The sequence below is a fragment of the Pelodiscus sinensis genome, chromosome 2 (assembly GCF_052426305.1).
Source record: "Pelodiscus sinensis isolate ZL-2025 chromosome 2, ASM5242630v1, whole genome shotgun sequence".
Classification (NCBI taxonomy): domain Eukaryota; kingdom Metazoa; phylum Chordata; order Testudines; family Trionychidae; genus Pelodiscus; species Pelodiscus sinensis.
The window spans coordinates 139,903,425-139,924,106 of record NC_143053.1 but is presented as its reverse complement, the minus strand read 5'-3'; the positions used below and the strand labels follow the sequence as shown (position 1 = coordinate 139,924,106).

General features: G+C 42.7%; 2 protein-coding genes across 2 annotated transcripts in view; one reads left to right on the top strand and one right to left on the bottom strand.

Annotated features, from left to right (window-relative positions):
- Nucleotides 1-258: 258 nt before the first annotated feature.
- FASTKD3 (FASTK mitochondrial RNA regulator 3) lies at nt 259-20,639 on the bottom strand. The gene is made up of 7 exons (XM_075921496.2): nt 20,515-20,639; nt 14,194-15,654; nt 9,704-9,789; nt 7,953-8,127; nt 4,758-4,827; nt 2,349-2,463; nt 259-1,687 (listed from the first exon to the last, which is right to left on the bottom strand). The coding sequence occupies exons 2-7, from the start codon at nt 15,623-15,625 to the stop codon at nt 1,589-1,591; spliced, it is 1,977 nt and encodes a 658-aa protein (XP_075777611.2). The 5' UTR covers nt 15,626-15,654; nt 20,515-20,639; the 3' UTR covers nt 259-1,588.
- The window catches only part of MTRR (5-methyltetrahydrofolate-homocysteine methyltransferase reductase), a 77,608-nt gene continuing 77,261 nt past the window's right edge, over nt 20,336-20,682 (top strand). The window contains exon 1 of the mRNA XM_075921494.2: nt 20,336-20,577. The gene's annotated coding sequence lies outside the window, so the exon portion shown is untranslated. The remainder of the gene's footprint in view (nt 20,578-20,682) is intronic.

The window sequence follows — 20,682 nt, the reverse complement described above, 5'->3', positions numbered from 1 at the left end:
CTGGGGAGGGCTAGCCTCCCACTAGTTCGAATTAAGGGTCTACACAGCCCTTAATTCGAACTAGTAAGTTCGAACTAGGCTTAATCCTCGTGGAATGAGGATTACCTAGTTCGAACTAAGCGCTCCGTTAGTTCGAATTAAATTCGAAGTAACGGAGCACTAGTGTAGCGCCTATGAAAGTTAGTTCGAACTAACGTCCGTTAGTTCGAACTAACTTTGTAGTGTAGACATACCCTAAGTCCGGTGACCTGGGCCAGCTGTGGGTTTTTGCGTAGATATACTCAGAAAAAGAACTAAACAGAACCCATGTTAGAGGGAAAAGAAGCTTTAATGAAATAACAGCTTTTTTGTTTTATTTTAAAAATATAGGAATTTCCCCTCTGACTTAGGTCACCTGGTATTTATAGCAATTAGGGTCAATCTTGCTTAACTTTGTATGCTGGCTTTACTATTTGCGCAAGTAACCATACATCACTGGGATTCCCCACTGAAATTATTGTCTGTCCTCATGCTGAGCTACGTCTCTTTCATACATCATCTCCAGCTGTACAGATACTGCTCAACAACTCAGTGCCCTCAGTGCCACCTGTGTGACTCCATTAGCTTGCAAGGAGTGTTCTCTATTAGAGAAATAGTGTTGACTTGACAATATCAGGTAGTTAGGAATTCAAATTTCATCTTTAAGAATAATTCTTCATTTTATTGGGAAAAACAGCTTTATAATGAACAGTAAGTACTGGACTGATGGCAGTCATACATTTTTCTTAATAAAATAATGTATTTGAAAGTGTTTGATCAATGGATAATTGATCTTTATTGGGGTCACTGAACATTAAAACCAATATCATCTTGGGTTTTATAAAATACAACTGAGAAATCTAAAACGGTGAGAAATATAAATAAGAGCATGGGCAAATATGAATGAAATGTACTGATTTTTTTTCACATTTAAAAATCCTGGTAAGTAGCAAACTTGCATACTTTATCACATTACTAAAGAAAATAAATACAGATTTAAATTACTGTAATAAACCACACTTTTCTTTAGGATACTTACATTTGTTTCATAATTATTAAGCCTTTTGATTCACATTAGAGGCACATTCTATCCTGCTTTACATATTGTGGAAAACTCTAATAATTCCAGTGTTGCAGAGTGTAAAATAGGGCATAAATTGAAACAGTGCAACTAAATTTATTGTACCACTGAGAAAAACCCTGATTAGTAACAACTTGGACATCTAACAGCTAGTTTCTCATGTATTTGCCCATTTATAAGCATATCTCTGTTAACTCTAAAGGACAGAGCGCAATACCCAGGAAATTCAGCATGAACTGTTTGCAAGCATTTTCCATTATTATTCAGCTGGAATAAGTATTCACACAAAATCAAACAAATTCTATTGCCCTTTTTAATTCTTTGTTCATGTATCCATCCAGGAACTGGAGGGCCTCACATTAAGAAGCCATAATCATCTGATGAGGAGTTACTTTGAAAGTAGAATGTTTTTTCCATGTGAAATATTTACACTTCACAGTACCTACAGGTACTGTAGTCCAGTCTGTACTTAATTATTGTTGCATTATATCACCAGTTGAGCCTGTAGGTATGAGGAAAAATTTTCTTGTGCAGATATTCTACTATATCTCTGCTGTTTTTTAAAGCCTCAATCTCAAAAAACGGAATCTGAAAGTTAGAGAAATTTTTGTGAGAAATGGTGTTCAATGAACAACTGCATTAGATTCAATATTCTTAATAGATAAATAATGTCATGTCATAAGTGATGGTAAGCTTTTAAACATGCAAATTAAGCTTGCAGTCCTGCAAACTGTCTATGTAAATAGATCCCATTGGTACTGAGTGTGGAGTTTATTGTAGGATCAGTCAGTTAAAAAGCTAGGTGCATAAAACTGGCTGATTTAACAAATTCTCCAAAAATTAGGTAAATATGAGCAGCAAGCAAAATAAAGAAGATGACCTAGTTGTGGGGACACTCCAGGAATAGAAAAAGGATTTTTGTGTATTCTCTAAAAATAATCTCAGTTAAGATCTTTTGAAAATAGGAAAGTGACACATTTAGGTCCAAATCCTAGACTCATGGAAATCAGCGACAAAATTTCCACTGAAATCAACGGGAAAACAGTCATAGAAGTTGAGTGTGCTAGAAATTTGCAAATGGCAGGCAGAAAAAATGAACTAAAAATAAAGAAAAGGAAGCAAAGCAGAAGAGACCAAGGAAGCATCACTCAACCAGCATAGGAAGTGCTTACAGCAGTAGCTTTATTATAAATTAGCCTTCCATCTTTTTCTAGCTAGGGAAGCACTAGCTGATAGCTTTAGCCTTTACCTGCACAACGTCATAGCCAAGTAACTGCAAATGTCTTTGTTTAATAGCTTCTTTGCCTAGAAGACTGTGGTTGTTGCTGCAAAATCTTTTCTGACCATCAATACACAGGGCTATTCTAAAATCAAACACAAAAGTGCATTTTAAAAACAATATTATCTATTATTAGACCTATTCTGTGGGCTCCGAAGAATGGGGTAGGGGGTACTGCCTCTTCCCCATCCCTTTTTAGAGAATATGGTACCCTAGCGGGACAGAACCAATTGGCCAGAGTGGAGGAGCTGGTACCGTGACTGGTCTCTACCAGGGTAGAGAGATTTAAATCAAAGTCATTTAAGGAGCTTGTTTGTTACAACGTTGATGTAAATCAGGCTGAGACTTCCTAAAGTTAATCTGAAATAATATTCAGGAATTTTAGAAATATACACTGAAGCAAATTATCTAAATTGTTTATTTTAATGCCACTAGTGGAGGAATATCTTATTTGAATCTTAAAACTAATACAGGTAAAAATAAAATATTGAAAACAAGTCTGATTCTACAAACCTTTAAGCTGGTAGCTTTACTTATTGTTACTTAAAGTTAAACATGTTTATATGTTTGCAGCATCAGGGAAAAAAAACTGTATTCTTATTAAACATTTCTCATTTTGTCATTCCACAACAAAATGTGCCTCATCTTTCACAATGAGCAGTTTTGAACAAATGCTTCTAATACATTAGTAAGCTTATAGATAGGCCAAACTTCTCAAAAGTAAAAGTCTAAGGGTACGTCTACACAGCAACATTATTTTGAAATAACTAGCATTATTTCAAAATAACTTAGCCTGCATCTACACAGCAGGCAGTTATTTCAAAATAAAGTCGAAATTCTGTCAAGTTGAAGGACTTCTTACTCCGACTCCTGTAACCATTATTGTACGAGAAGTAAGGGAAGTTGGAGGAAGAGTGCTCTATTTCAAAATAAGTGCTGTGTAGATGCTCCCAATTTTGAAACCAGCTATTTTGAAATAAGCGATGTAATTGACGTAGCTCAATTTGCGTAGCTTATTTCAAGGTAAGCCCTGGAGTGTAGACACACTCCAGGTTTAACCCCCATTTATACAGTAATAGGTGGGATTTTCAAAAGCATCTGCATGACTTAGGAGCATAAGACACACAGATATCAGGCTACAAAGTCTGATGGAGAAGTACAACCTGGTCAAAGCATCTCAGCTTTCTTATGGAAGTTCATTTGCAAATATAGTACAGGTTCCTTGCTTATTATTAATTCTCTGAGGCTGTTCTAGTCTCATATTAACTATGTTAATGAAGCCTTGGACTTATTTTTTTTCAGAACAGATGACATTTTAAGGATGACATTAATTTGTAGAAAAAAAATCTGTACGTAAAATCTGATATTTAGAACCAATTAGGAAATTAAAGAAACAAGTACTAAACATCCACTTCAGCATCTTAAAAAGTATAAAATGGAAACAAAAGTAACTATTGGAAGTAAGTAAAATAATAATTTAAATATTATTTATTTATTAGAAATTTAGTGTTATCCACTCTGGCTCCCACATAGTGAAGAGTGAGCTTCTTGCCTGTCGCTCACCACCACTCACAATCTGGGTCTATATATGATACATTGAAAATCAAGGTTTTAAGATACCAGGTTATAAATATGGCTTCACTGCAATCAATGGCAAACCTCCCACTGACATCTATCTGGCCAGAACTTCACCCTGAACATGAACACTGACAAAAAAGGCAAGGTAATGTTACAGTCTGATAGTCTTTGCTTCTAGAGTTTGTACAGATTGGACTTCCCTCGTCGGGCACCCTTGGGACCTGACCGGTCCCAATCAAGGGGATTTGCTGGACCAGGGGAAGTCCCTCCCAACATGGCACATGCTGAACTCCTGTCCCCTGCTAGGGCTCCAAACCAGCATTGCTGCTGCCTGACCAGCTGTGGCTCCCTAGCTGACGCTGCCAGACCCTGAATTCCGCAGCCAGGGCCAGAGCTCCACAGCCGCTGCTAGACCACAAGCTCTGTGGCCAGGGCTCCACGGCTGCTGCCAGACCCCAGCTCTGCAGCTGAAGCTCCGCAGCCCTGCTGGACCCGAGCTGGGGCTTGAGCTACAGATGGAGCCAGAGCTTCACGGCCACTGCTGACCCCTGCTACCTACCAGCCACAGAGGGCAGAACCCTCAGCAGCACTGTCTGCCCCACCGCATCCCCCCCAGATAGGGCTACCAGCTGTGTCACCGCTGCTGCTGCCACCCCCCCACCCCTCTGTGCTCTTGCCCCACGACCCGACCTCCTTATTCCTGGGCTCTGTGGTCCAGGAACATCCCTATTCCTGCTAGATCATGGATGTTGCCTTACCAGAAGTCCCGGTTAAGGGAGATACAACCTATAGTTCTCTTACCTCCTGTACACCTCCTCATATTGGGTGGCAGGTAATACAAAACCTTCTTCATCTAATTTAATCTCAACATCTGGGTTGGGGGAGGGAGAAATTGGAAAGAAAAACAAATGATTATTGTATGCAATATACACTGCTTATTGTAATTCAATTTCTCGTTAATACTTCTCCCTGAATAATAGACAATCCCCAAGAATGAACATAGCTTTCTACTGCAAATTACATCTATCCATGTACCTATCTAAAAAGAGGAGATAAGAAGAAGAAAGAAGTGATTAATGATTACAGAATAAACAAGGCAGACAAGCATATGGAAAATATTTCTAAAAAAGATATAAAGTATGCAATTGGTGGGTATGTATGACCCAGGCAGCCAGCAATTACCACAGATAACCAAAATGTTCAGTTTTCCAAGACTTTAATCAAGGAATGATTCCTTGGCCTTATGCGTACTTGAAGTGGAGAAATTTCTGACATTCAAGACAGAATATGACATATCTTCATTTTTCTATAGCTCTATCGCCTGTGATAGGAGTCTATACCGCAGTATGTTCCTTTCTGTATCTCCTTTTAACTACCACACTCCTCACCTCCTTCTCAGTAAAACATCCTTTCCACCTAAAAGTTTAAAAAGAGTGAGCTCCTTCTAAATAAGATTTATATGTGACCATGCAAATGTGAGGTTACCTTTCCCGCCTGACAAGATCATCTGAAGATAATTTGAAAACAAAATTTTCAATAGAAAAAAACCCCTCAATTTCAGTGGTTTTTTTTGCACATGTATCAGCACTGTGCCATGAGTCAGTTGAGAACTCTGAATTTCAAATTATAATATTTTGATAAATACTGTTTTAAAAAACTTTAGTCTTAATTTTGTCTGATTTCTTTCTTTTTTTTTTTTTGCTCTGAGATCACAATATACATCTTATCTAAGTCTGTCAGTCCATCTGTGAGTTCATTTATTCAAGATCTCCTCCTAAATGCTAAGTGCTAGGACCACCAAATTTGGTATGCAGATTCTTCTTATCATAACTTAAAGGAAGATAAGGCTTGGGTTGTTCCAGGACAATGGAATGTGCCTGGAATTTGACTGTTTCTCATAAAATGGAACGGGAGGAATCTGGCAGGAAGGATAGTTATACTATAGAAAAGGGGTCAGCAACCTTTTCAAACCAAAGAGCCAAACTACATCAAAATTCAGAACAAGTAGTCAACAAAGAGCCAGTCTAAGAATGCCCATTTGCATGGCTGAAAATATACAACTTAATATTATTAATTGACATTATGATTAATAATAGCATAAATGAAACATTGTACTCAAGGACTTTATTTAATGGGACTTCTGCTGCTGTATCTTTTCACACATTTCTTTGAAGTTTACATTGTAACTGGTCAAATTTAGCTTCATGCACAAATTCAGGCTGTCTTCTGTCAATCTTGAGCGCAAATTAACCTTTGATGTGATTCAAATGCGAGAAAGACTGCTCACAAATATAGGTGGAGCCAAACATTGAAGGTAAGGCCAAGCTGACATTCTCCATGGTGTTGTATGTGACAGGAAGTTCTTTCCAAGATTGCAGAATCAGATTATCAACGTGCTCCAATTTCTTCACGTCAGTCCATTTGTGTAGTTTTGCCAATTCTACATGTTGTTGAGCAAGGCATTCTAAATCAGATTTCAGCTTGACAAAATTTTCTACCCCAATATCCGACTCCTTGAAGTCTTCTCTTTCCATTTCCAAATCACTGACTGAGATACCTAGAATGACTGTCATATCCAGTTCTCCATCGGCTGCTTTATGTGGACGAATCATAAACTTAAACAGAGCACTGTGTTTGCAATAGTCAACGAAAGGATACTTGAATGCCATAAGGAGCTCAGAAACAAACCTGGCAAGCTGCTTCAAATCAAGGCTGTTTGGATTCTCTCTCTGATATGAATCACAAAACATTTGTAATCTTTCAAAATGTGCCAGTTTGTCCATCTCAATATCTTTGATGAAGACGGTCAATTTTCACTCAAATTTGACACTCTGCTGCAGAGTCAGGACAATATTTTCTTGCCCTTGTAGCTTAAGGGCTTCTCCTCTCGAATAATGCTATATAAGCCTGTAAAACTTGTGGAGTTTAAGCTTTTACCTTGACCATGCCAACAGGCTATTTTGACCATGCCAGCAGGCTATTTTGTTCTATGTTCATTTTTTGCTGCAGCTCCTCTCAGGCTTTTTTCCGTGCATCACCCTCAGGGTATTTTGTAGCAAATGCTGCATGTTTGTTTGGGAACAGTCTCTCACTACAAATGAGACACTATGGAGATCCCAGATCTATCCCCAAAGCATACGAGTGTGCCCACTCCTTTTGAAAATTTTGGTACTTGTCATCTCTTTCTCTTCACCATTTTTACAGTTGGGGGTTCTAGAGTTCAGTATGATGATGGAAAGATTTCTTGACCAATCAAATAAAAAGAGAATATGCATAACCCCCAATGAGTGGAGAGGATGAATGGTTGTTAAAATGAACAGTTAAAGGTGAAATAGACAAAAAAACCAAACCATCTTGACATGAGTAATTATGCATTTTTTAAATGTTAAATTATTCAATTTTTCATTTTAATTTTAAAAGTTGTTTGTGTTTTGGCAATGACAGAAGAGCCATATTTGGCTGTAGAGCCATAGGTGGCTAACCCCTGAACTAGATAAATTCATGGAGGTTAGGTCCATCACTGGCTATTAGCCAGGATGAGTAGGAATGGTGTTCCTAGACTTTGTTTGTCAGAGGCTGGAAATGGATGACAAGAGAGGGATCACTTGATAATTACCTGTTCTGTTTTCCCTCTGGGGCATCTGGCACTGGCCACTGTAAGAAGACAGGATACTGGGCTAGATGAACCTTTGGTCTGACCCAGTATGGCCATTCTTATATGGAATGTCTAAGGGGATTGCCTGTGATTCCATCTGAAAACTATGGTAGTACTTAGGAGTTCACATTTGTTATTTGGTTGATTAAATCTAATTACAGATAATATCACCAGTTTGGAGTGTCTGACATGCTTTTTGAGTCTGCCTTGAATTTGGCACTCTCAGTCTTGAGCCACTCCAGATAATGAGATAATAACTAGAGAAGAGTAAGCCTGGAAGGGACCTCAATAGCTCATCTAGTCCAGTTCTCTCTACTTTAAGAAATGGCAAGGTCACTCACCTAACGTATAGCAATATGGTGTCAACACATGTGAAGCAAAATACATTCTTGTTCCTAGCAAATCAACTAGTCCATTCTTCACCCTGTTGTAGAGGTGAACATCCACTGAGGACTCCACTGAACGGCCTGGTATGAGAAAGGACTTTACTCGATATTTTGGAAGGAGTTTAGGACCCTATCAGAAGAGCAAAGAAAAGGAAATATTCAAACTTTCTCTTAGATTTTACTTTTTTTATAAGTTTCTATCCACTCTGTTGTTACCTTAGTAGTACATAGAAACATTTCCTACATATGCAGGTAATTAAGAAACTAAAAATAATGAGATGGGTTAAGTCTTTTCTTAATAACTAGCTAGTTATTATTTTAACAGAGTGTACACAATGTACTTCAGTATCTTGTTGAATCAGGACCTTAACAAACAGGATACAGGCAGTCCCCGGGTTACGTACAAGATAGGGACTGAAGGTTTGTTCTTAAGTTGAATCTGTATGGAAGTCGGAACTGGCGTCCAGATTCAGCCGCTGCTGAAACTGACCGCCAGTTTTGACTTACATACAGATTCAACTTAAGAACCCGAAGTCAGCTGCTGCTGAAACTGATCAGCAGCTGATTCCAGGAAGCCCTGGGCAGAGCAACTGTGCCTTGGGCTTCCTGTAGTCAGCGCTGGTCAGTTTCAGCAACGGCTGACTTGGGGACATCTGGGGCAGAGCAGCTGGGGTGCTGCTGGGTTGCTCCAGTAGCACCGCTCCTCGGCGCTACTGGACCAACCCAGCAGCACCCCAGCTGCTCTGCCCCAGGAGTCCTGATTCAGCCGCTGCTGAAACTGACCAGCAGCGGCTGAATCAGGACGCCTGGGGCAGAGCAGCTGGGGTGCTGCCAGGTTGGTCCAGTAGTGCCCAGAGCGGCGCTGCGGGACCAACCGGCAGCGCCCCAGCTGCTCTGCCCCAGGGTCCACAACAAAAGCCCGGTCTGCTGGGGGGGGGGCACACTAGCTGCGCCCCCCCCCAGCAGACCAGGGATACAGGGAGCAAAGCAGCAGCGGGGGGTGCCTCGCCTCTGAGGCTTTGCTCTGGCACGGGTCCGCTTTGCTCCCGGTGCCCCTGGTTTGCTGGAGACGGTCCCCAGCAGACCAGGGCACCGGGAGCAAACCCACAGCAGCGGCGGGTTCCCGCGCTTCTGAGGCTTTGCCAGAGCAAAGCCTCAGAAGCGGGGGACTCCGCCGCTGCTGCGGGTTTGCTCGCGGTGTCCCTGGTCTGCTGGAGACGGTCCCCAGCAGACCAGGGGCACCAGGAGCAGCTTTTCTCGCCCCGGAGGTCGAGGTGGCTGACCGCTGCCTGTGAGCTTCGGGGTGAGAAAAGCCCTGTTCGTAAGTGTGGATCCGACATAAGTCGGATCCGTGTAAGTCGGGGACTGCCTGTACAAATATTACACCAAACTGAAACAACAGAAGGCACAGCAGAGCCTGGGTCAGCCCTCATGGCGGTCAGTGAAGGAATGTTACCCAGCCCTACTCTGAGCTCTGCCCCAATTTTGCTCCTAGCCTCACCCCCACACCCTGCCTTAGCCCCAGCCTTGTCCTCTTCTCTCCGGAGCCACAGTGCCACCCCCAGCCCAAGAAAGAGGGGCAGAGAGGGCAAGATTGGGAGGCGTGTGACCACTGACCTACATTGTTACTTCAGAAGGAAAAAGTATGCAATAATTTCTACATAGACTAAAAAATCCCAATCAATATTTCAACGTATATCCGCTACCTCATAGAAGGGGCACTCCAAGGTAACTGTTAAAAAGAGCTGGGTCAGCTGGGAGAGAACAAACTTGTCCAAACCTGGTGTTTGAGCTGAAACAAAAACAGAGTCAGACATTCAGTACAGATATGCGTTCAACAAGAATTCCCATGCAATTAACTGTACAAAGGACAGCTGTTTTTAAATAAACTTACACAAAACTGCTTTATCCTGAATCATTAACAGAATACGTAAATTAAGGAATCTTTTCCTCCCACTCATTCAATGTGTGATTCAGTATCTTGATCTGTAAGTTGAGGATAACGTTTACTAATTTTCGAGTATCAAGTTAATGTTTATGAAACACTTTTAAAATATGAAGATGGTATTATTATTTAATCAGAAACAGCTGAACCAGAGAAGGAGCCTATCTTACTGCTCTCCTTTAGAAGTTTCGGTCTCTAAACAACATACATTTTAATGTGATATTTATACAGTGATTTAAACAAAGATTTTCAAAGTAACTATTAATTTTGGATTCCTCAGTTTTTGAATCATGTGTTTAAAAGGGCCTGATTTTCAGAAACTTATGTGTGAACTTCCACCTGCTGAATATCAGGCCCCTTTAAGGTGTTTCGTGATGGACAATGAAAAATTGAGACACCTAAATTACTCATCACTTTGAAGGACTAGTAGAGAAATCTAGTTTCTATTGAGACAGGAATAGTATCTCCAGTTCTTAAGGCAAAAAAAAAAAAATGTATTAGATAGGATATTATCATTTACAATTCAATATTAATACACGAGATACAGGTTGGAACTCCCAAAACTGTGGCTCTCTCGTCTGGCAATATCCGTGGTCTGGTAGGACAACAGATGTTTCTGGACCAGGGAGTTCTGGCTGGGAGCCCGTGTCAAGAGGGTTGGTGGGTTGGAGCCTAGCTGGGCTGGGTCCGGAGCTGGAGTCCCAATAGTGGGACCGGAGACATAACAGCTGCATCAGCCCCAGCAGTGGAGCCAGAGGGGCTGGGGATGTGGCAGATATGGTACCCAGCAGTGGGGCTGGCGATGTAGCAGTCGCGGCAGCGGGGCTGGGGAACCAGTGTTCCGTCTAAGGTGCACACAAAAAATTCTCTGCCACCCACCTGCTTCACAGAGCCGTGCAACAGCACTCATCTTCCTGCTGGATCTGGAAGGTGAGTGGCATGGCTGCTTCCACTGCTGGGACTGCATGGTGGACAGGAACAGGTATGGGTAAAATGGAAAAGTGAATCCAGTCACTTCAGGGTAGTTTCCTTTATTTTGTGGTTTGGTTTGAACTGCTCTGTGTGACTCTCTGGGTACGTCTACACTACAACGTTAATTCGACCTTAGTTCACATTAGTTAGTTCGAATTAGCTTAGTTCGAATTAACGGATATAGACTAAAAAACTAGTTCAAATTAGCGTTTTGCTATTCGAACTAGCATGTCCACATTAAGTGGACCCTGAAACAGGCTTAAGGATGACCGGACGCAGTGCCGGCAGGGCATCAGAGGAGGACTTAGAGCGTGGAGATGCTGTCTCAGGCTAGCCGAGGGCTGTGCTTAAATGGTCCCGACCCCCACCCCGGACAGACAGTTCTCAGGGGTGCCCCGCTTGCAAAGCAGTCCTGGCTTGGATTGCCTGGACTACCCACACTGGGCACATCACAGCACTCGGCCATCAGACTGGCTGCACTTGCCGCAGGCTGCCATCTGGGGAGAGGGGGTAATTGGGGGGCTGCAGGAGAGCTTCCACCCCCAGAAGCCCGCAGAGCCAGCCCAGTCCTCCCCATCAGGGGCTCGTGCCCCATTCCTCCCACTTACCCTTCCCTAGCCCCTCTTCTTGATGTACAAAATAAAGGACAATTGTGTTCAAAAATGGAATCTGTCTTTATTGAACAAAACTGGGGGAGACTGGGAAAAGGAGGTGGGAGAGGGGAAGAGAGAGGCTGGGAGAGGGGAGGACAACTAAAATGATCAGGGGTTGGGAACAGGTCCCATATGCAGAGAGGCTAAAGAGACTGGGACTTTTCAGCTTAGAAAAGAGGAGACGTAGGGGGGACAGGATAGAGGTCTCTAAAAGCAGGAGTTGGGTGGAGAGGGTGCATACAGAAAAGTTCTTCATTAGTTCCCATAAAGAAGGACTAGAGGACACCAAAGGAAAGGAATGGGAGCAGGCTTCAAACTAGTAACAGAAACTTGTTCTTCACAAAGCAAAGAGTCAACCTGTGGAACTCCTTGCTGCAGGAGGCTGTGAAGGCTACAACTAGAACAGAGTTTAAAGGGAAATGAGATCAAGTCATGGAGGTTGGGTCCATGGAGTGCTATTAACCAGGGGGTAGGAGTGGTGTCCCTGCCCAAGATTTGTGGAAGGCTGGAGAGGGATGGCACGAGACAAATGGCTTTGTCACTGTCTTCAGTCCATCTCCTCCAGGGTCCATAGGGCTGGCCGCTGTCGGCAGACAGGCTACTGGGCTAGATGGACCTTTGGTCTGACCCAGGACAGCCATTGTAAGCTCAGGGCTCAGGGTCAGGGGTCTCAGTGGACCACCTTGATTTTCATGCACACCTGCTCCTGGGTGGCCAGGCTGGCAGCTCTCCTGCCCTAGCCGGCCACTTTCCTGTGCCTAGTGCGGAGGTCGTGGACGAGGTCCACGATGTCCGCACTAGCTCAGGCAGGTGCCCGCCTCTTGTGGTCCCGGGCAAGCTCCTGGGAGCCGCCAGCCTGGTACTGGGAAGAGGGGGATGGCTGGGGGGCATTGGGTGGGTGGCTCGAGCCGTGCCAGGTGCAGGGTCTGCTGGCTGGGTGCTGGCAGGCTTGCACCTGGCACGGGCACCGTAGCCAGCCCATGCCCCTTTAAGGGGTCCGGGGCGGGAGGGGGGCAGTAGAGTTTCCCTGGTGTTGGCCAGAGTGGCCACCAGGGCAAGCTGGGGAGGGCTAGCCTCCCACTAGTTCAAATTAAGGGTCTACACAGCCCTTAATTCAAACTAGTAAGTTCGAACTAGGCTTAATCCTCGTGGAATGAGGATTACCTAGTTCGAACTAAGCGCTCCGTTAGTTCGAATTAAATTCGAACTAACGGAGCGCTAGTGTAGCGCCTATGAAAGTTAGTTCGAACTAACGTCCGTTAGTTCGAACTAACTTTGTAGTGTAGACATACCCTCTGACTCCTCTCCCCATTTATTACCTTGCATTGTTCCCAGAGACTTTTCTGTTGTTTTTTTAATTTGTTTTCCTTAGTGCTTTGTAACATCTAGTAACCAAGTATGTTTTAGCAAGTTTATCTTTTGTTTTATACTAAAAAAATCACTTTTTTTTTTTAAGGTGATGATTTGATTCTCGAGTCGTGGTAGGTCTGTCTGTGTATATCTATATGCCTCTGACTGAGGGGTCAGCTACCTTAGACTGCAGCTTGTTTTTCTCTTTTCAAGCTCTTTTGGGGCAAAAGAGCTTGGGGTACTACAGAGGGTGATTTCAAGTGTCCACCCCGGGTTTTTAGGGATAAAAAAAACTACTTGGTGGTGGTAGCGATTCCCCAGAATCTGTAGATTATGATTCTGGGGGAAGTTTTTTGAAACCAGTGACTGTAGAGGCAAAGTTTTGAAGCTCTCTTGCAGGCCCTCACCTTTTGGACTCAGTGTGCCAGAGTAGAAAGATCCTTGACACATAAAAAGGGTAATCTGGTAGCAATCAAAACCTAACATTCTACCTGAACTGTAAAGTTGTCAAACCACACTACAATGAAGAAAGGGTTTAGAGGACTTTGTAATACCATGCATTTGTATAGCTGTAGGTCTTTGTACTATATAAGCATGTGCTTAACTTCCCTTTTCAGTTTATTTGTAAAATATGTCAGCTGCATTTCACTTCACTACTAAACTTCTACACTGACTCTTCGTCTCCCTTTGAGCTTTTGGCAAGATTTTCTTCTTTAATTCCTTTTTTCCTATGTTTTAAGCAGAACATTAAAATTGTTCCTGAGTGTGATAGCTTGTCTACACCAAAACCACATTTAAGTCAGGGGACCTTTTTATAGTACAACTTTCCCTGACCTACATGCATCTGACGAAGTGGGTCTTTGCCCACGAAAGCTTAACTGAAGTGTAGGAGCATAGTCTATAAGGTGCCACAGGACTCCTCGTCGCTTTTGCAGATTCTGACTAACACGGCTACCCCTCTGATACTTTCCCTGACCTGGTGCTCATTTTCAAATGCATATCACAGCAAAAACATTAGTTTTGCAAATATGGAGAAAGATTTCTTGGCAATTGTGTATCCTGTTTTTAGCCAAAGCCTGAAAAATAGCACAAGTTACTAAAAGCTGTAAATCGTATAACTGTGACAATGCAGCATCACCTTAATCTTCCTGATCCCCTTTTTTCAGTTAGCTCCAACAGCTGATACTTTGAAATACACAGGTGGCAAAGAGATGGAATAGGAGAAACTAGTAACGGACACACAGATGAAATGCATCAGACAGACTTAGTGACTTACCTTGCAGTTGTTGAAGAAAATAGGAGTTAAATATTTTTGCCAGAAAATTGACTGGATAGCGCTCAATAAGGGTGCATGAATGTAGCAGATTCAGTAGGGTGTGAGGCCGAAACTGAGTAAAGCGAGCATTTAGTATTCTTTCAAGTTTTCTGAAGAGAGGGGAAGTAGTTGGTGGTAGGTAATTGAGTGTCCCAAATGGAACAATAGTCTCAGCAATCTGTCCAGTTGTGTATTTGTCAGCATTATAAACAAAGCTTTCTGCCACTGCATCAAAGATGGGTTTAGAACAGAGCAGTTTTCTGCAGCAGTATAGCATGACTTTGCTGACTACTTCAGGGTGCATGGTGAAGGAGGATTTGGGAACATGCCTTTCCAGTGCTTCTGTGAAGAATTGATCACGGTGTCCAAAATGTATAAAAGCTCCCAGCACATTTACTAGCTCCTCATCTGTGAATTGAGGGACATGCCTCACTGAATACTTACACAGTCTTATTACTAAAGGGACTGCCTGAGTTTGGTCAAGAACAACCAGAGCATTCAGTATTCTACTTATCAATTTAGGATTAAGTTGGGGAGCAAAGGTTAAAGTGATGTTGTTCATATGGTTTAACAAGTCTTGGTATTGCCGTTTTTCTGTAATACTCATCTGCAGCATTCCATAAACCATTGCCATTTCCTCAGCAGTCCATTCTTCAAGCTTTTTTCCTCTTAATTGGGTCACAATTTGTTCCAGCATTGCACAACCTGGGCCTTCCAAATCAAGCAAGCTTTCTCCAAGAATACGCAGGTTTTTAATGGTCAATTGTTCTTTATCAAGCCGTTCCTGACTCTCTGATACCAAACGTACAATCAGAGTACTCCAGGGATCTACACGCAACTTTATCAAAGCCTGCAATGCCATCAGGAGACCAGTGTCTGACAGCTTTTGTGATTCATGTTCAAACTGAAAGCATAATGTCCTGAAGACTTCATTCTCCATTACCTCTTCAGGATTTTTCAATCCACTGTCATCCACTTCAACTTCACAGATCCTTTGCAAAGCTGCTGCTGCCATTGTGTCAGACATAACTTCCAAAGAACTCAGAAATGTAAAAATCTCTTTGGCTGAATTGCAGCTGTTCAGCTCCATGAAAAATTTTTGTTCGTCTCTCCATTTGCCACAAGATTTAGAACTGCTCCCAGCATCTCCGTGAAGATGCACGGATCCAATAATGGAGTTAGGCTGGTTCCAGAGTTCTGCATGGTAGTTTCTACTAAATACATATTGAAGCCTAAATCTTGAAAGTACAGTGCCAAAGACTGAGGAACCATAGCACCATGACCGTAGCTGTCTTCCTTGCTTACAAAGGTGATTCAAGGTTTTTCTCAGTGATCTGCATGTGCGTACACTAGAAGAATAAAACTGGAAACTTTGTAAGTTAATTAAAGCCATATCAGGCCAAGTGTTTCCCTGGAAGTTACCTACAGGAGGAAAAAAAGAAAGGATCATTTTATACAAAATGATAATGTTACAGAAATGCAGAAATTACCTTACCACATTAGACCGCTAACCCATCTAGGGCTTATCTAAACTATACGGAACAGTGGAAAGAGGATATGCAAATTGTGGGAATTTGCATATCTTCTTCGGATCGCACTTTTGAAAGTGAAAGTAGTTAAGACGCGGCTTTTTTGGTGAACCCCGCTCCCCTTGTCGAAAAGCCACGTAAACCTCATTTTTTGAGGAAGAGTGACTTTTTGACAAACGGGGAAGGGGCTCACTGAAAAAGCCATGTCTAAACTACTTTAACTTTCGAAATCTCTACTTTCGAAAGTGCGATCGGAAGAAGATACGCAAATTCCCGCGGAATTTGCATATCCTCTTTCCACTGTTCCGTGTAGCCTAGATAAGCCCCTAGTCCAGATGCTTCAAGCAAGAGAAGGAAGAAATGCCACAGAGGTCAATTATTGAACAACCTGAGTACAAGGGTTTCTGTTTCCCCAAAAATTTTCCTCCATCAAAATCACACCAAAGTATTTTGTGTCTGCTTTTTTCCCCAGCTTGATTACTTTCCTCATTTGACATGTGCATAGTCAACTAGATCCCTGTCCTTTATTAAGGCTGTTAAAAAACATGCTTATACCCAGGGCTTGCCAAACCACGGCAAGCCCCGCTCACCAGCCGCACTGTCCGGCGATCTGCGCATGCGCAGATTGCCCGAACCCGGCTCTTCTGGGTTACAATCTACTCGCCATAGGCGAGTAGATTGTATAATTTGTCGATCCCTGCCTATACCCATGCATTTGCAAGAACACAGCTTTGGTTTATCAACTCAAGGGTAAAAAGACTTGCACATATAGCAAAAGATTAAAAGAAAAAAAAAGTTGTGATCCCATTCCTGAAGATGCTTACCGATCTACTTTAAGTTTATGAATTATTATATTGATTTCAATGCTTAGAGAGAAGCATTTGTGTAAACATCTCCAGGATCATGGTTTCTCAATTAGAGGCCCTAAGAATCGGCATGGGACTCAGGAGAAAGTGTAATGCTCTACCTGAGACCACTTTTAGCACTTGGTAAAGTTGACTTGATTTTGAATTTAGTGTTCATTTAAAAGAGTAATTCTTAAACTATGTAATAGTCCTGTTCTTGACAAGTGTATTTTTTTTATCTGCACAGTTATAAATTGTGTTTACAATCCATCTTCAAGTAGATGAAGAGGACACTGGCTCCGCTCTGAGTTAATTAAACTAGTACACAATCAAAAGAAAGAAGTTTCAGAAAATATTATTGCTCCACCGCAATGTTAGTCAAAAATCTACTCGGTATGCACATTAACGAAAAAAAAAAAAAGAATGGTATGTGATTCACATTTCTCCAAACTTCTGCAGACTTGTCTGCCTGTCATTCTGTCCTTAGATCATAAGTTTCTTAGAAAAGAGACCATTCCTTTTTTCCCCTCCTGCCTGGAAAGTACCTAAGCCTATTGCAGGTACCTCTATAAAAAACATCCAAAAATAATAATCTACTATTTATTTTGAAGTTTGTTTATAAAAAATAAAGTCATACTTTGTGATTAACAAATTTTGCATAAACAATCCTGCCACTTAAATTTGCTGAATGCACTACTTTTAACACCAGAATATGCTGGGTGAAAGGTTTAAATAATTATTTTTGTTTATCATTGGAAAAAAGTTATGACTATTATTAAGAGTTCATAAAAATATTTGCTAGCAAAATTAAAATTGAGTCGCTTATTCAACCGTCATTTTAGCTCAAAGAAAATATTTATTGTTACAATCACAAAATAATTCAAATTAGTTACAGAAAGAGTAATGGAAGCTTTACTTAATAGGAGTTACCTTTTTCGGCATTCATATTTATTTTGTTATTTACTTTAAGAATGTATTCACATATTACCTACTAATATAAATATTATAAAGAATCACAATTGATTGCTTGATATCATTGTCTGATTTTTATGCACCAGAGATTTATTTTGATATTTTTTATTTTGATGTATTTCTATATTTATTTCAACCAACACCAATTAATTTTCTTCACTAATTAAGCGTTTCTGATTCAAATGTACTCTGTATGTTAATTATTCAATAAAATGAATGAAGTTGAAATACTACAAATTTAAAACTGTTCTTTTACTTCCCTTTTGTAAGAACATAATAAAAAAATCTATTACATACATTTATTTTCTAGAACTTTCCTATAGGTGGCATCTAAGCAAAATGACTTTGCCCAGTCAACAACGGGCCTCACCTGATAGTACAAATATATTACACTGTGGGGCACTTCAAGCAGGACTTAGAATCAGTCTCATTTCTTCCTATTTTATAACATTAGTCTTAACACTTTTGAAAGAGAGTCCAATTGTTTAATCTGGACCACACATAGCCTTGCGTCTGAATGGGTCTCCCATATAGGACACATTATATCTAAATTAAAGCTATATAGAGTTACACTCTAGTAGTGCATTATAATCTAATGAAGGACACAAAAACCCTGATCCACTACTATACCTGTCCTATATTTGTTTACACTTGTGTAATGGAAAATATTCCCCTCTTCTAATTTGGCAGCATTTTACATTCATTTTGGAGAGGGGTAAGTAAATACAGGCAGTCCCTGACTTTACGTGGATCCGACTTATGTTGGATCCGCACTTATGAACGGGGCTTTTCTCGCCCCGGAGCTCACGGGCGGCGGGTCGCCACCCGTGTCCTCCGGGGAGAGAAAAGCTTCTCCCAGTCTCCCTGGTCTGCTGGGGGGGGGGGGGGGGGTCCAGCAAAGCCAGCAGACCAGGGATACCAGAGCAAAGCCACCCAGGCGGCGGAATCTGGATGCCAGTTCTGACTTACATACAGATTCAACTTAAGAAACCCAGGCGTCCCCAAGTCAGCTGCTGCTGAAACTGACCAGCAGCTGACTACAGGAAGCCCGAGGCAGAGTTGCTCTGCCCCAGGCTTCCTGGAATCAGACGCTGATCAGTTTCAGCAGCAGCTGACTTGGGGATGCCTGGGTTTCTTAAGTTGAATCTGTATGTAAGTCAGAACTGGCATCCAGATTCAGCCGCGGTTGAAACTGATCAGTTTCAGCAGCGGCTGACGCCAGTTCTGACTTACATACAGATTCAACTTAAGAACAAACCTACCCGGGGACTGCCTGTAACTACAAAAGGAAAAGGACAACAGTGAATGAGAATTATTACCACAGCTACTCCTATGACATGTTACAGAACTTCTCCCAGCAGTGACTGAGTGCCAGCTTTTGCAGGAGAACTATTTGCCAACTGGCATTTGCTATGTGAGATGCTTAGCTCTGCTCCCAAGGTCCAGTCTCCATCTACTATATATTTGAGTTTGTCTATCTGGTCAAGAACTCCTTCTAAATGGTAAGAGCTAGGACCATCAACATTCAGTATACAAGCTCCAGCAGGTAGCAGTTAGTCTGTACAAGATAAACTTAAAAAACAAAAACTGGTCTGGTAGCACTTTGTAGATGGTCTCATGAGCTTTCAGTTCCTCTTATAACTTAAAGCAAGATAAGGGTTTGGTAGTGCCAGGTATGTCTGGAGTGGGTCTGTTGCTCCTAAAACAGAAAGGGAGGGCTCTGCTATATAATGATCACATGGAGGCAGCAAGGGATATGGGATGGAAAGCAGGGACAGTTATACTATGTAATGACTACAGGGGGGGGCAAGCAAGGGGCCAGAGATAAGGACGGAGACAGCTATAACCCTATTTGAGCAGTAAGGAGGCCAGGAGTGGAGAAAGAGACTACTATCTACTACAGTGGGTATGGCTAAGTTTCCCCACAATCTCATAGGCTGTGTCTAGACTGCATCCCTTTTCCGTAAATTGCAATTGCAAATGAAGCGGGGAATTCAATCCCCCCCACTTCATTTGCATAAACATGGCTGCCGCTTTTTTCCAGCTCAGCGCTTTGCCGGAAAAAAGCACCAGTCTAGACGCAGATCTTTCGGAAAATAAAGCCTTTTCTGAAAGATCCCTTATTCCTTAGGGTTCCTTAAGGGATCTTTCGGAAAAGGCTTTATTTTCCAAAAGATCCGCAACTGTGATGTGTCTAATTTGCATCCCTTTTATGGAAAAGGGATGCAGTCTAGACACAGCCATAAAGTTTGTTTACAGCCACCAGTCCTGGCTCTCAGTATTCTGTGCTGTTAGTTAGCTCTAATTTACCCCTAGAGATCTTCTACGGGCCCTGTAAGGAGTGGAAATGCTTGAAATGCTGCTAGACAATATTGACTTCCAATGGTTCGGCAAATTCTCTGGTTCAGCACTGGTCAGGCCTTGAGGGTGCCAAACTAGAGAGATTAAACCGCTACACAGTTGAGAGAGTTTCCCTGTTCACATGTATTTTGTGTCTGTTCTCCCAGGGGGGGCATGTACACCCCTACCCCAGCTATACCCACTAGGGAAGGCAGAGGTGGTCCTGTTACCTTGGGGGAACCTGCACACTGGACCCCTCATCCCCAGCCCCACCCCAGAGCAATGACTTGAGGGGCTGAGAAATGCCGGGTCAATCTTCCAGCCCTTAAAGGGGTAGAAGGCTGAGAAGCCCCTTTGCGCATGTTCAGGTTTTAAAACTCCAGCGCCCGCTGTTGAGCCCTGAGCGATTCCGCCTGAGGTGCGGCCCCTCACTCGCCTCTCCCGAAAGAGCCCCGGAAACCTGGCGGCACCAGAGCGGGGCTTTTGCCCTAACACCTGCTGCCGCCTCCCCCCAAGCGCTCGGGGGGCGCGGGACCCTCCCGCCCCCAGCTCCCCACGCCTGGCAGCGCCTCCCGAGCACCGAGCCGGGGCTGTACCTGGCGACACGGCCCGGGCCCGGCTTCCAGCGGCGCCCGCCTCGGGCTGCTCCAGCAACGCACGTGAGCTGCGCTTCCTTGCTCAGACCCCTCCCTGCCTTTCCCCCCGCCCCCGCCTGCTGTTCAGCGCCCTCGCTCGGGCCAACCAGAGGGTAACCCGGAGTCATC

What these genes read in the sequence shown, in the direction of transcription:
- FASTKD3 (XM_075921496.2), bottom strand. Translation starts at nt 15,625, where the DNA reads ATGGCTTTAATTAACTTACAAAGTTTCCAGTTTTATTCTTCTAGTGTA. An exon ending in ACCATATTGCTATACGTTAG is followed by an intron (nt 4,828 to 7,952) that starts GTGAGTGACCTT and finishes CCCCCAACCCAG; the next exon opens with ATGTTGAGATTAAATTAGAT. An exon ending in TATGAGGAGGTGTACAGGAG is followed by an intron (nt 2,464 to 4,757) that starts GTAAGAGAACTA and finishes GTTTGATTTTAG; the next exon opens with AATAGCCCTGTGTATTGATG.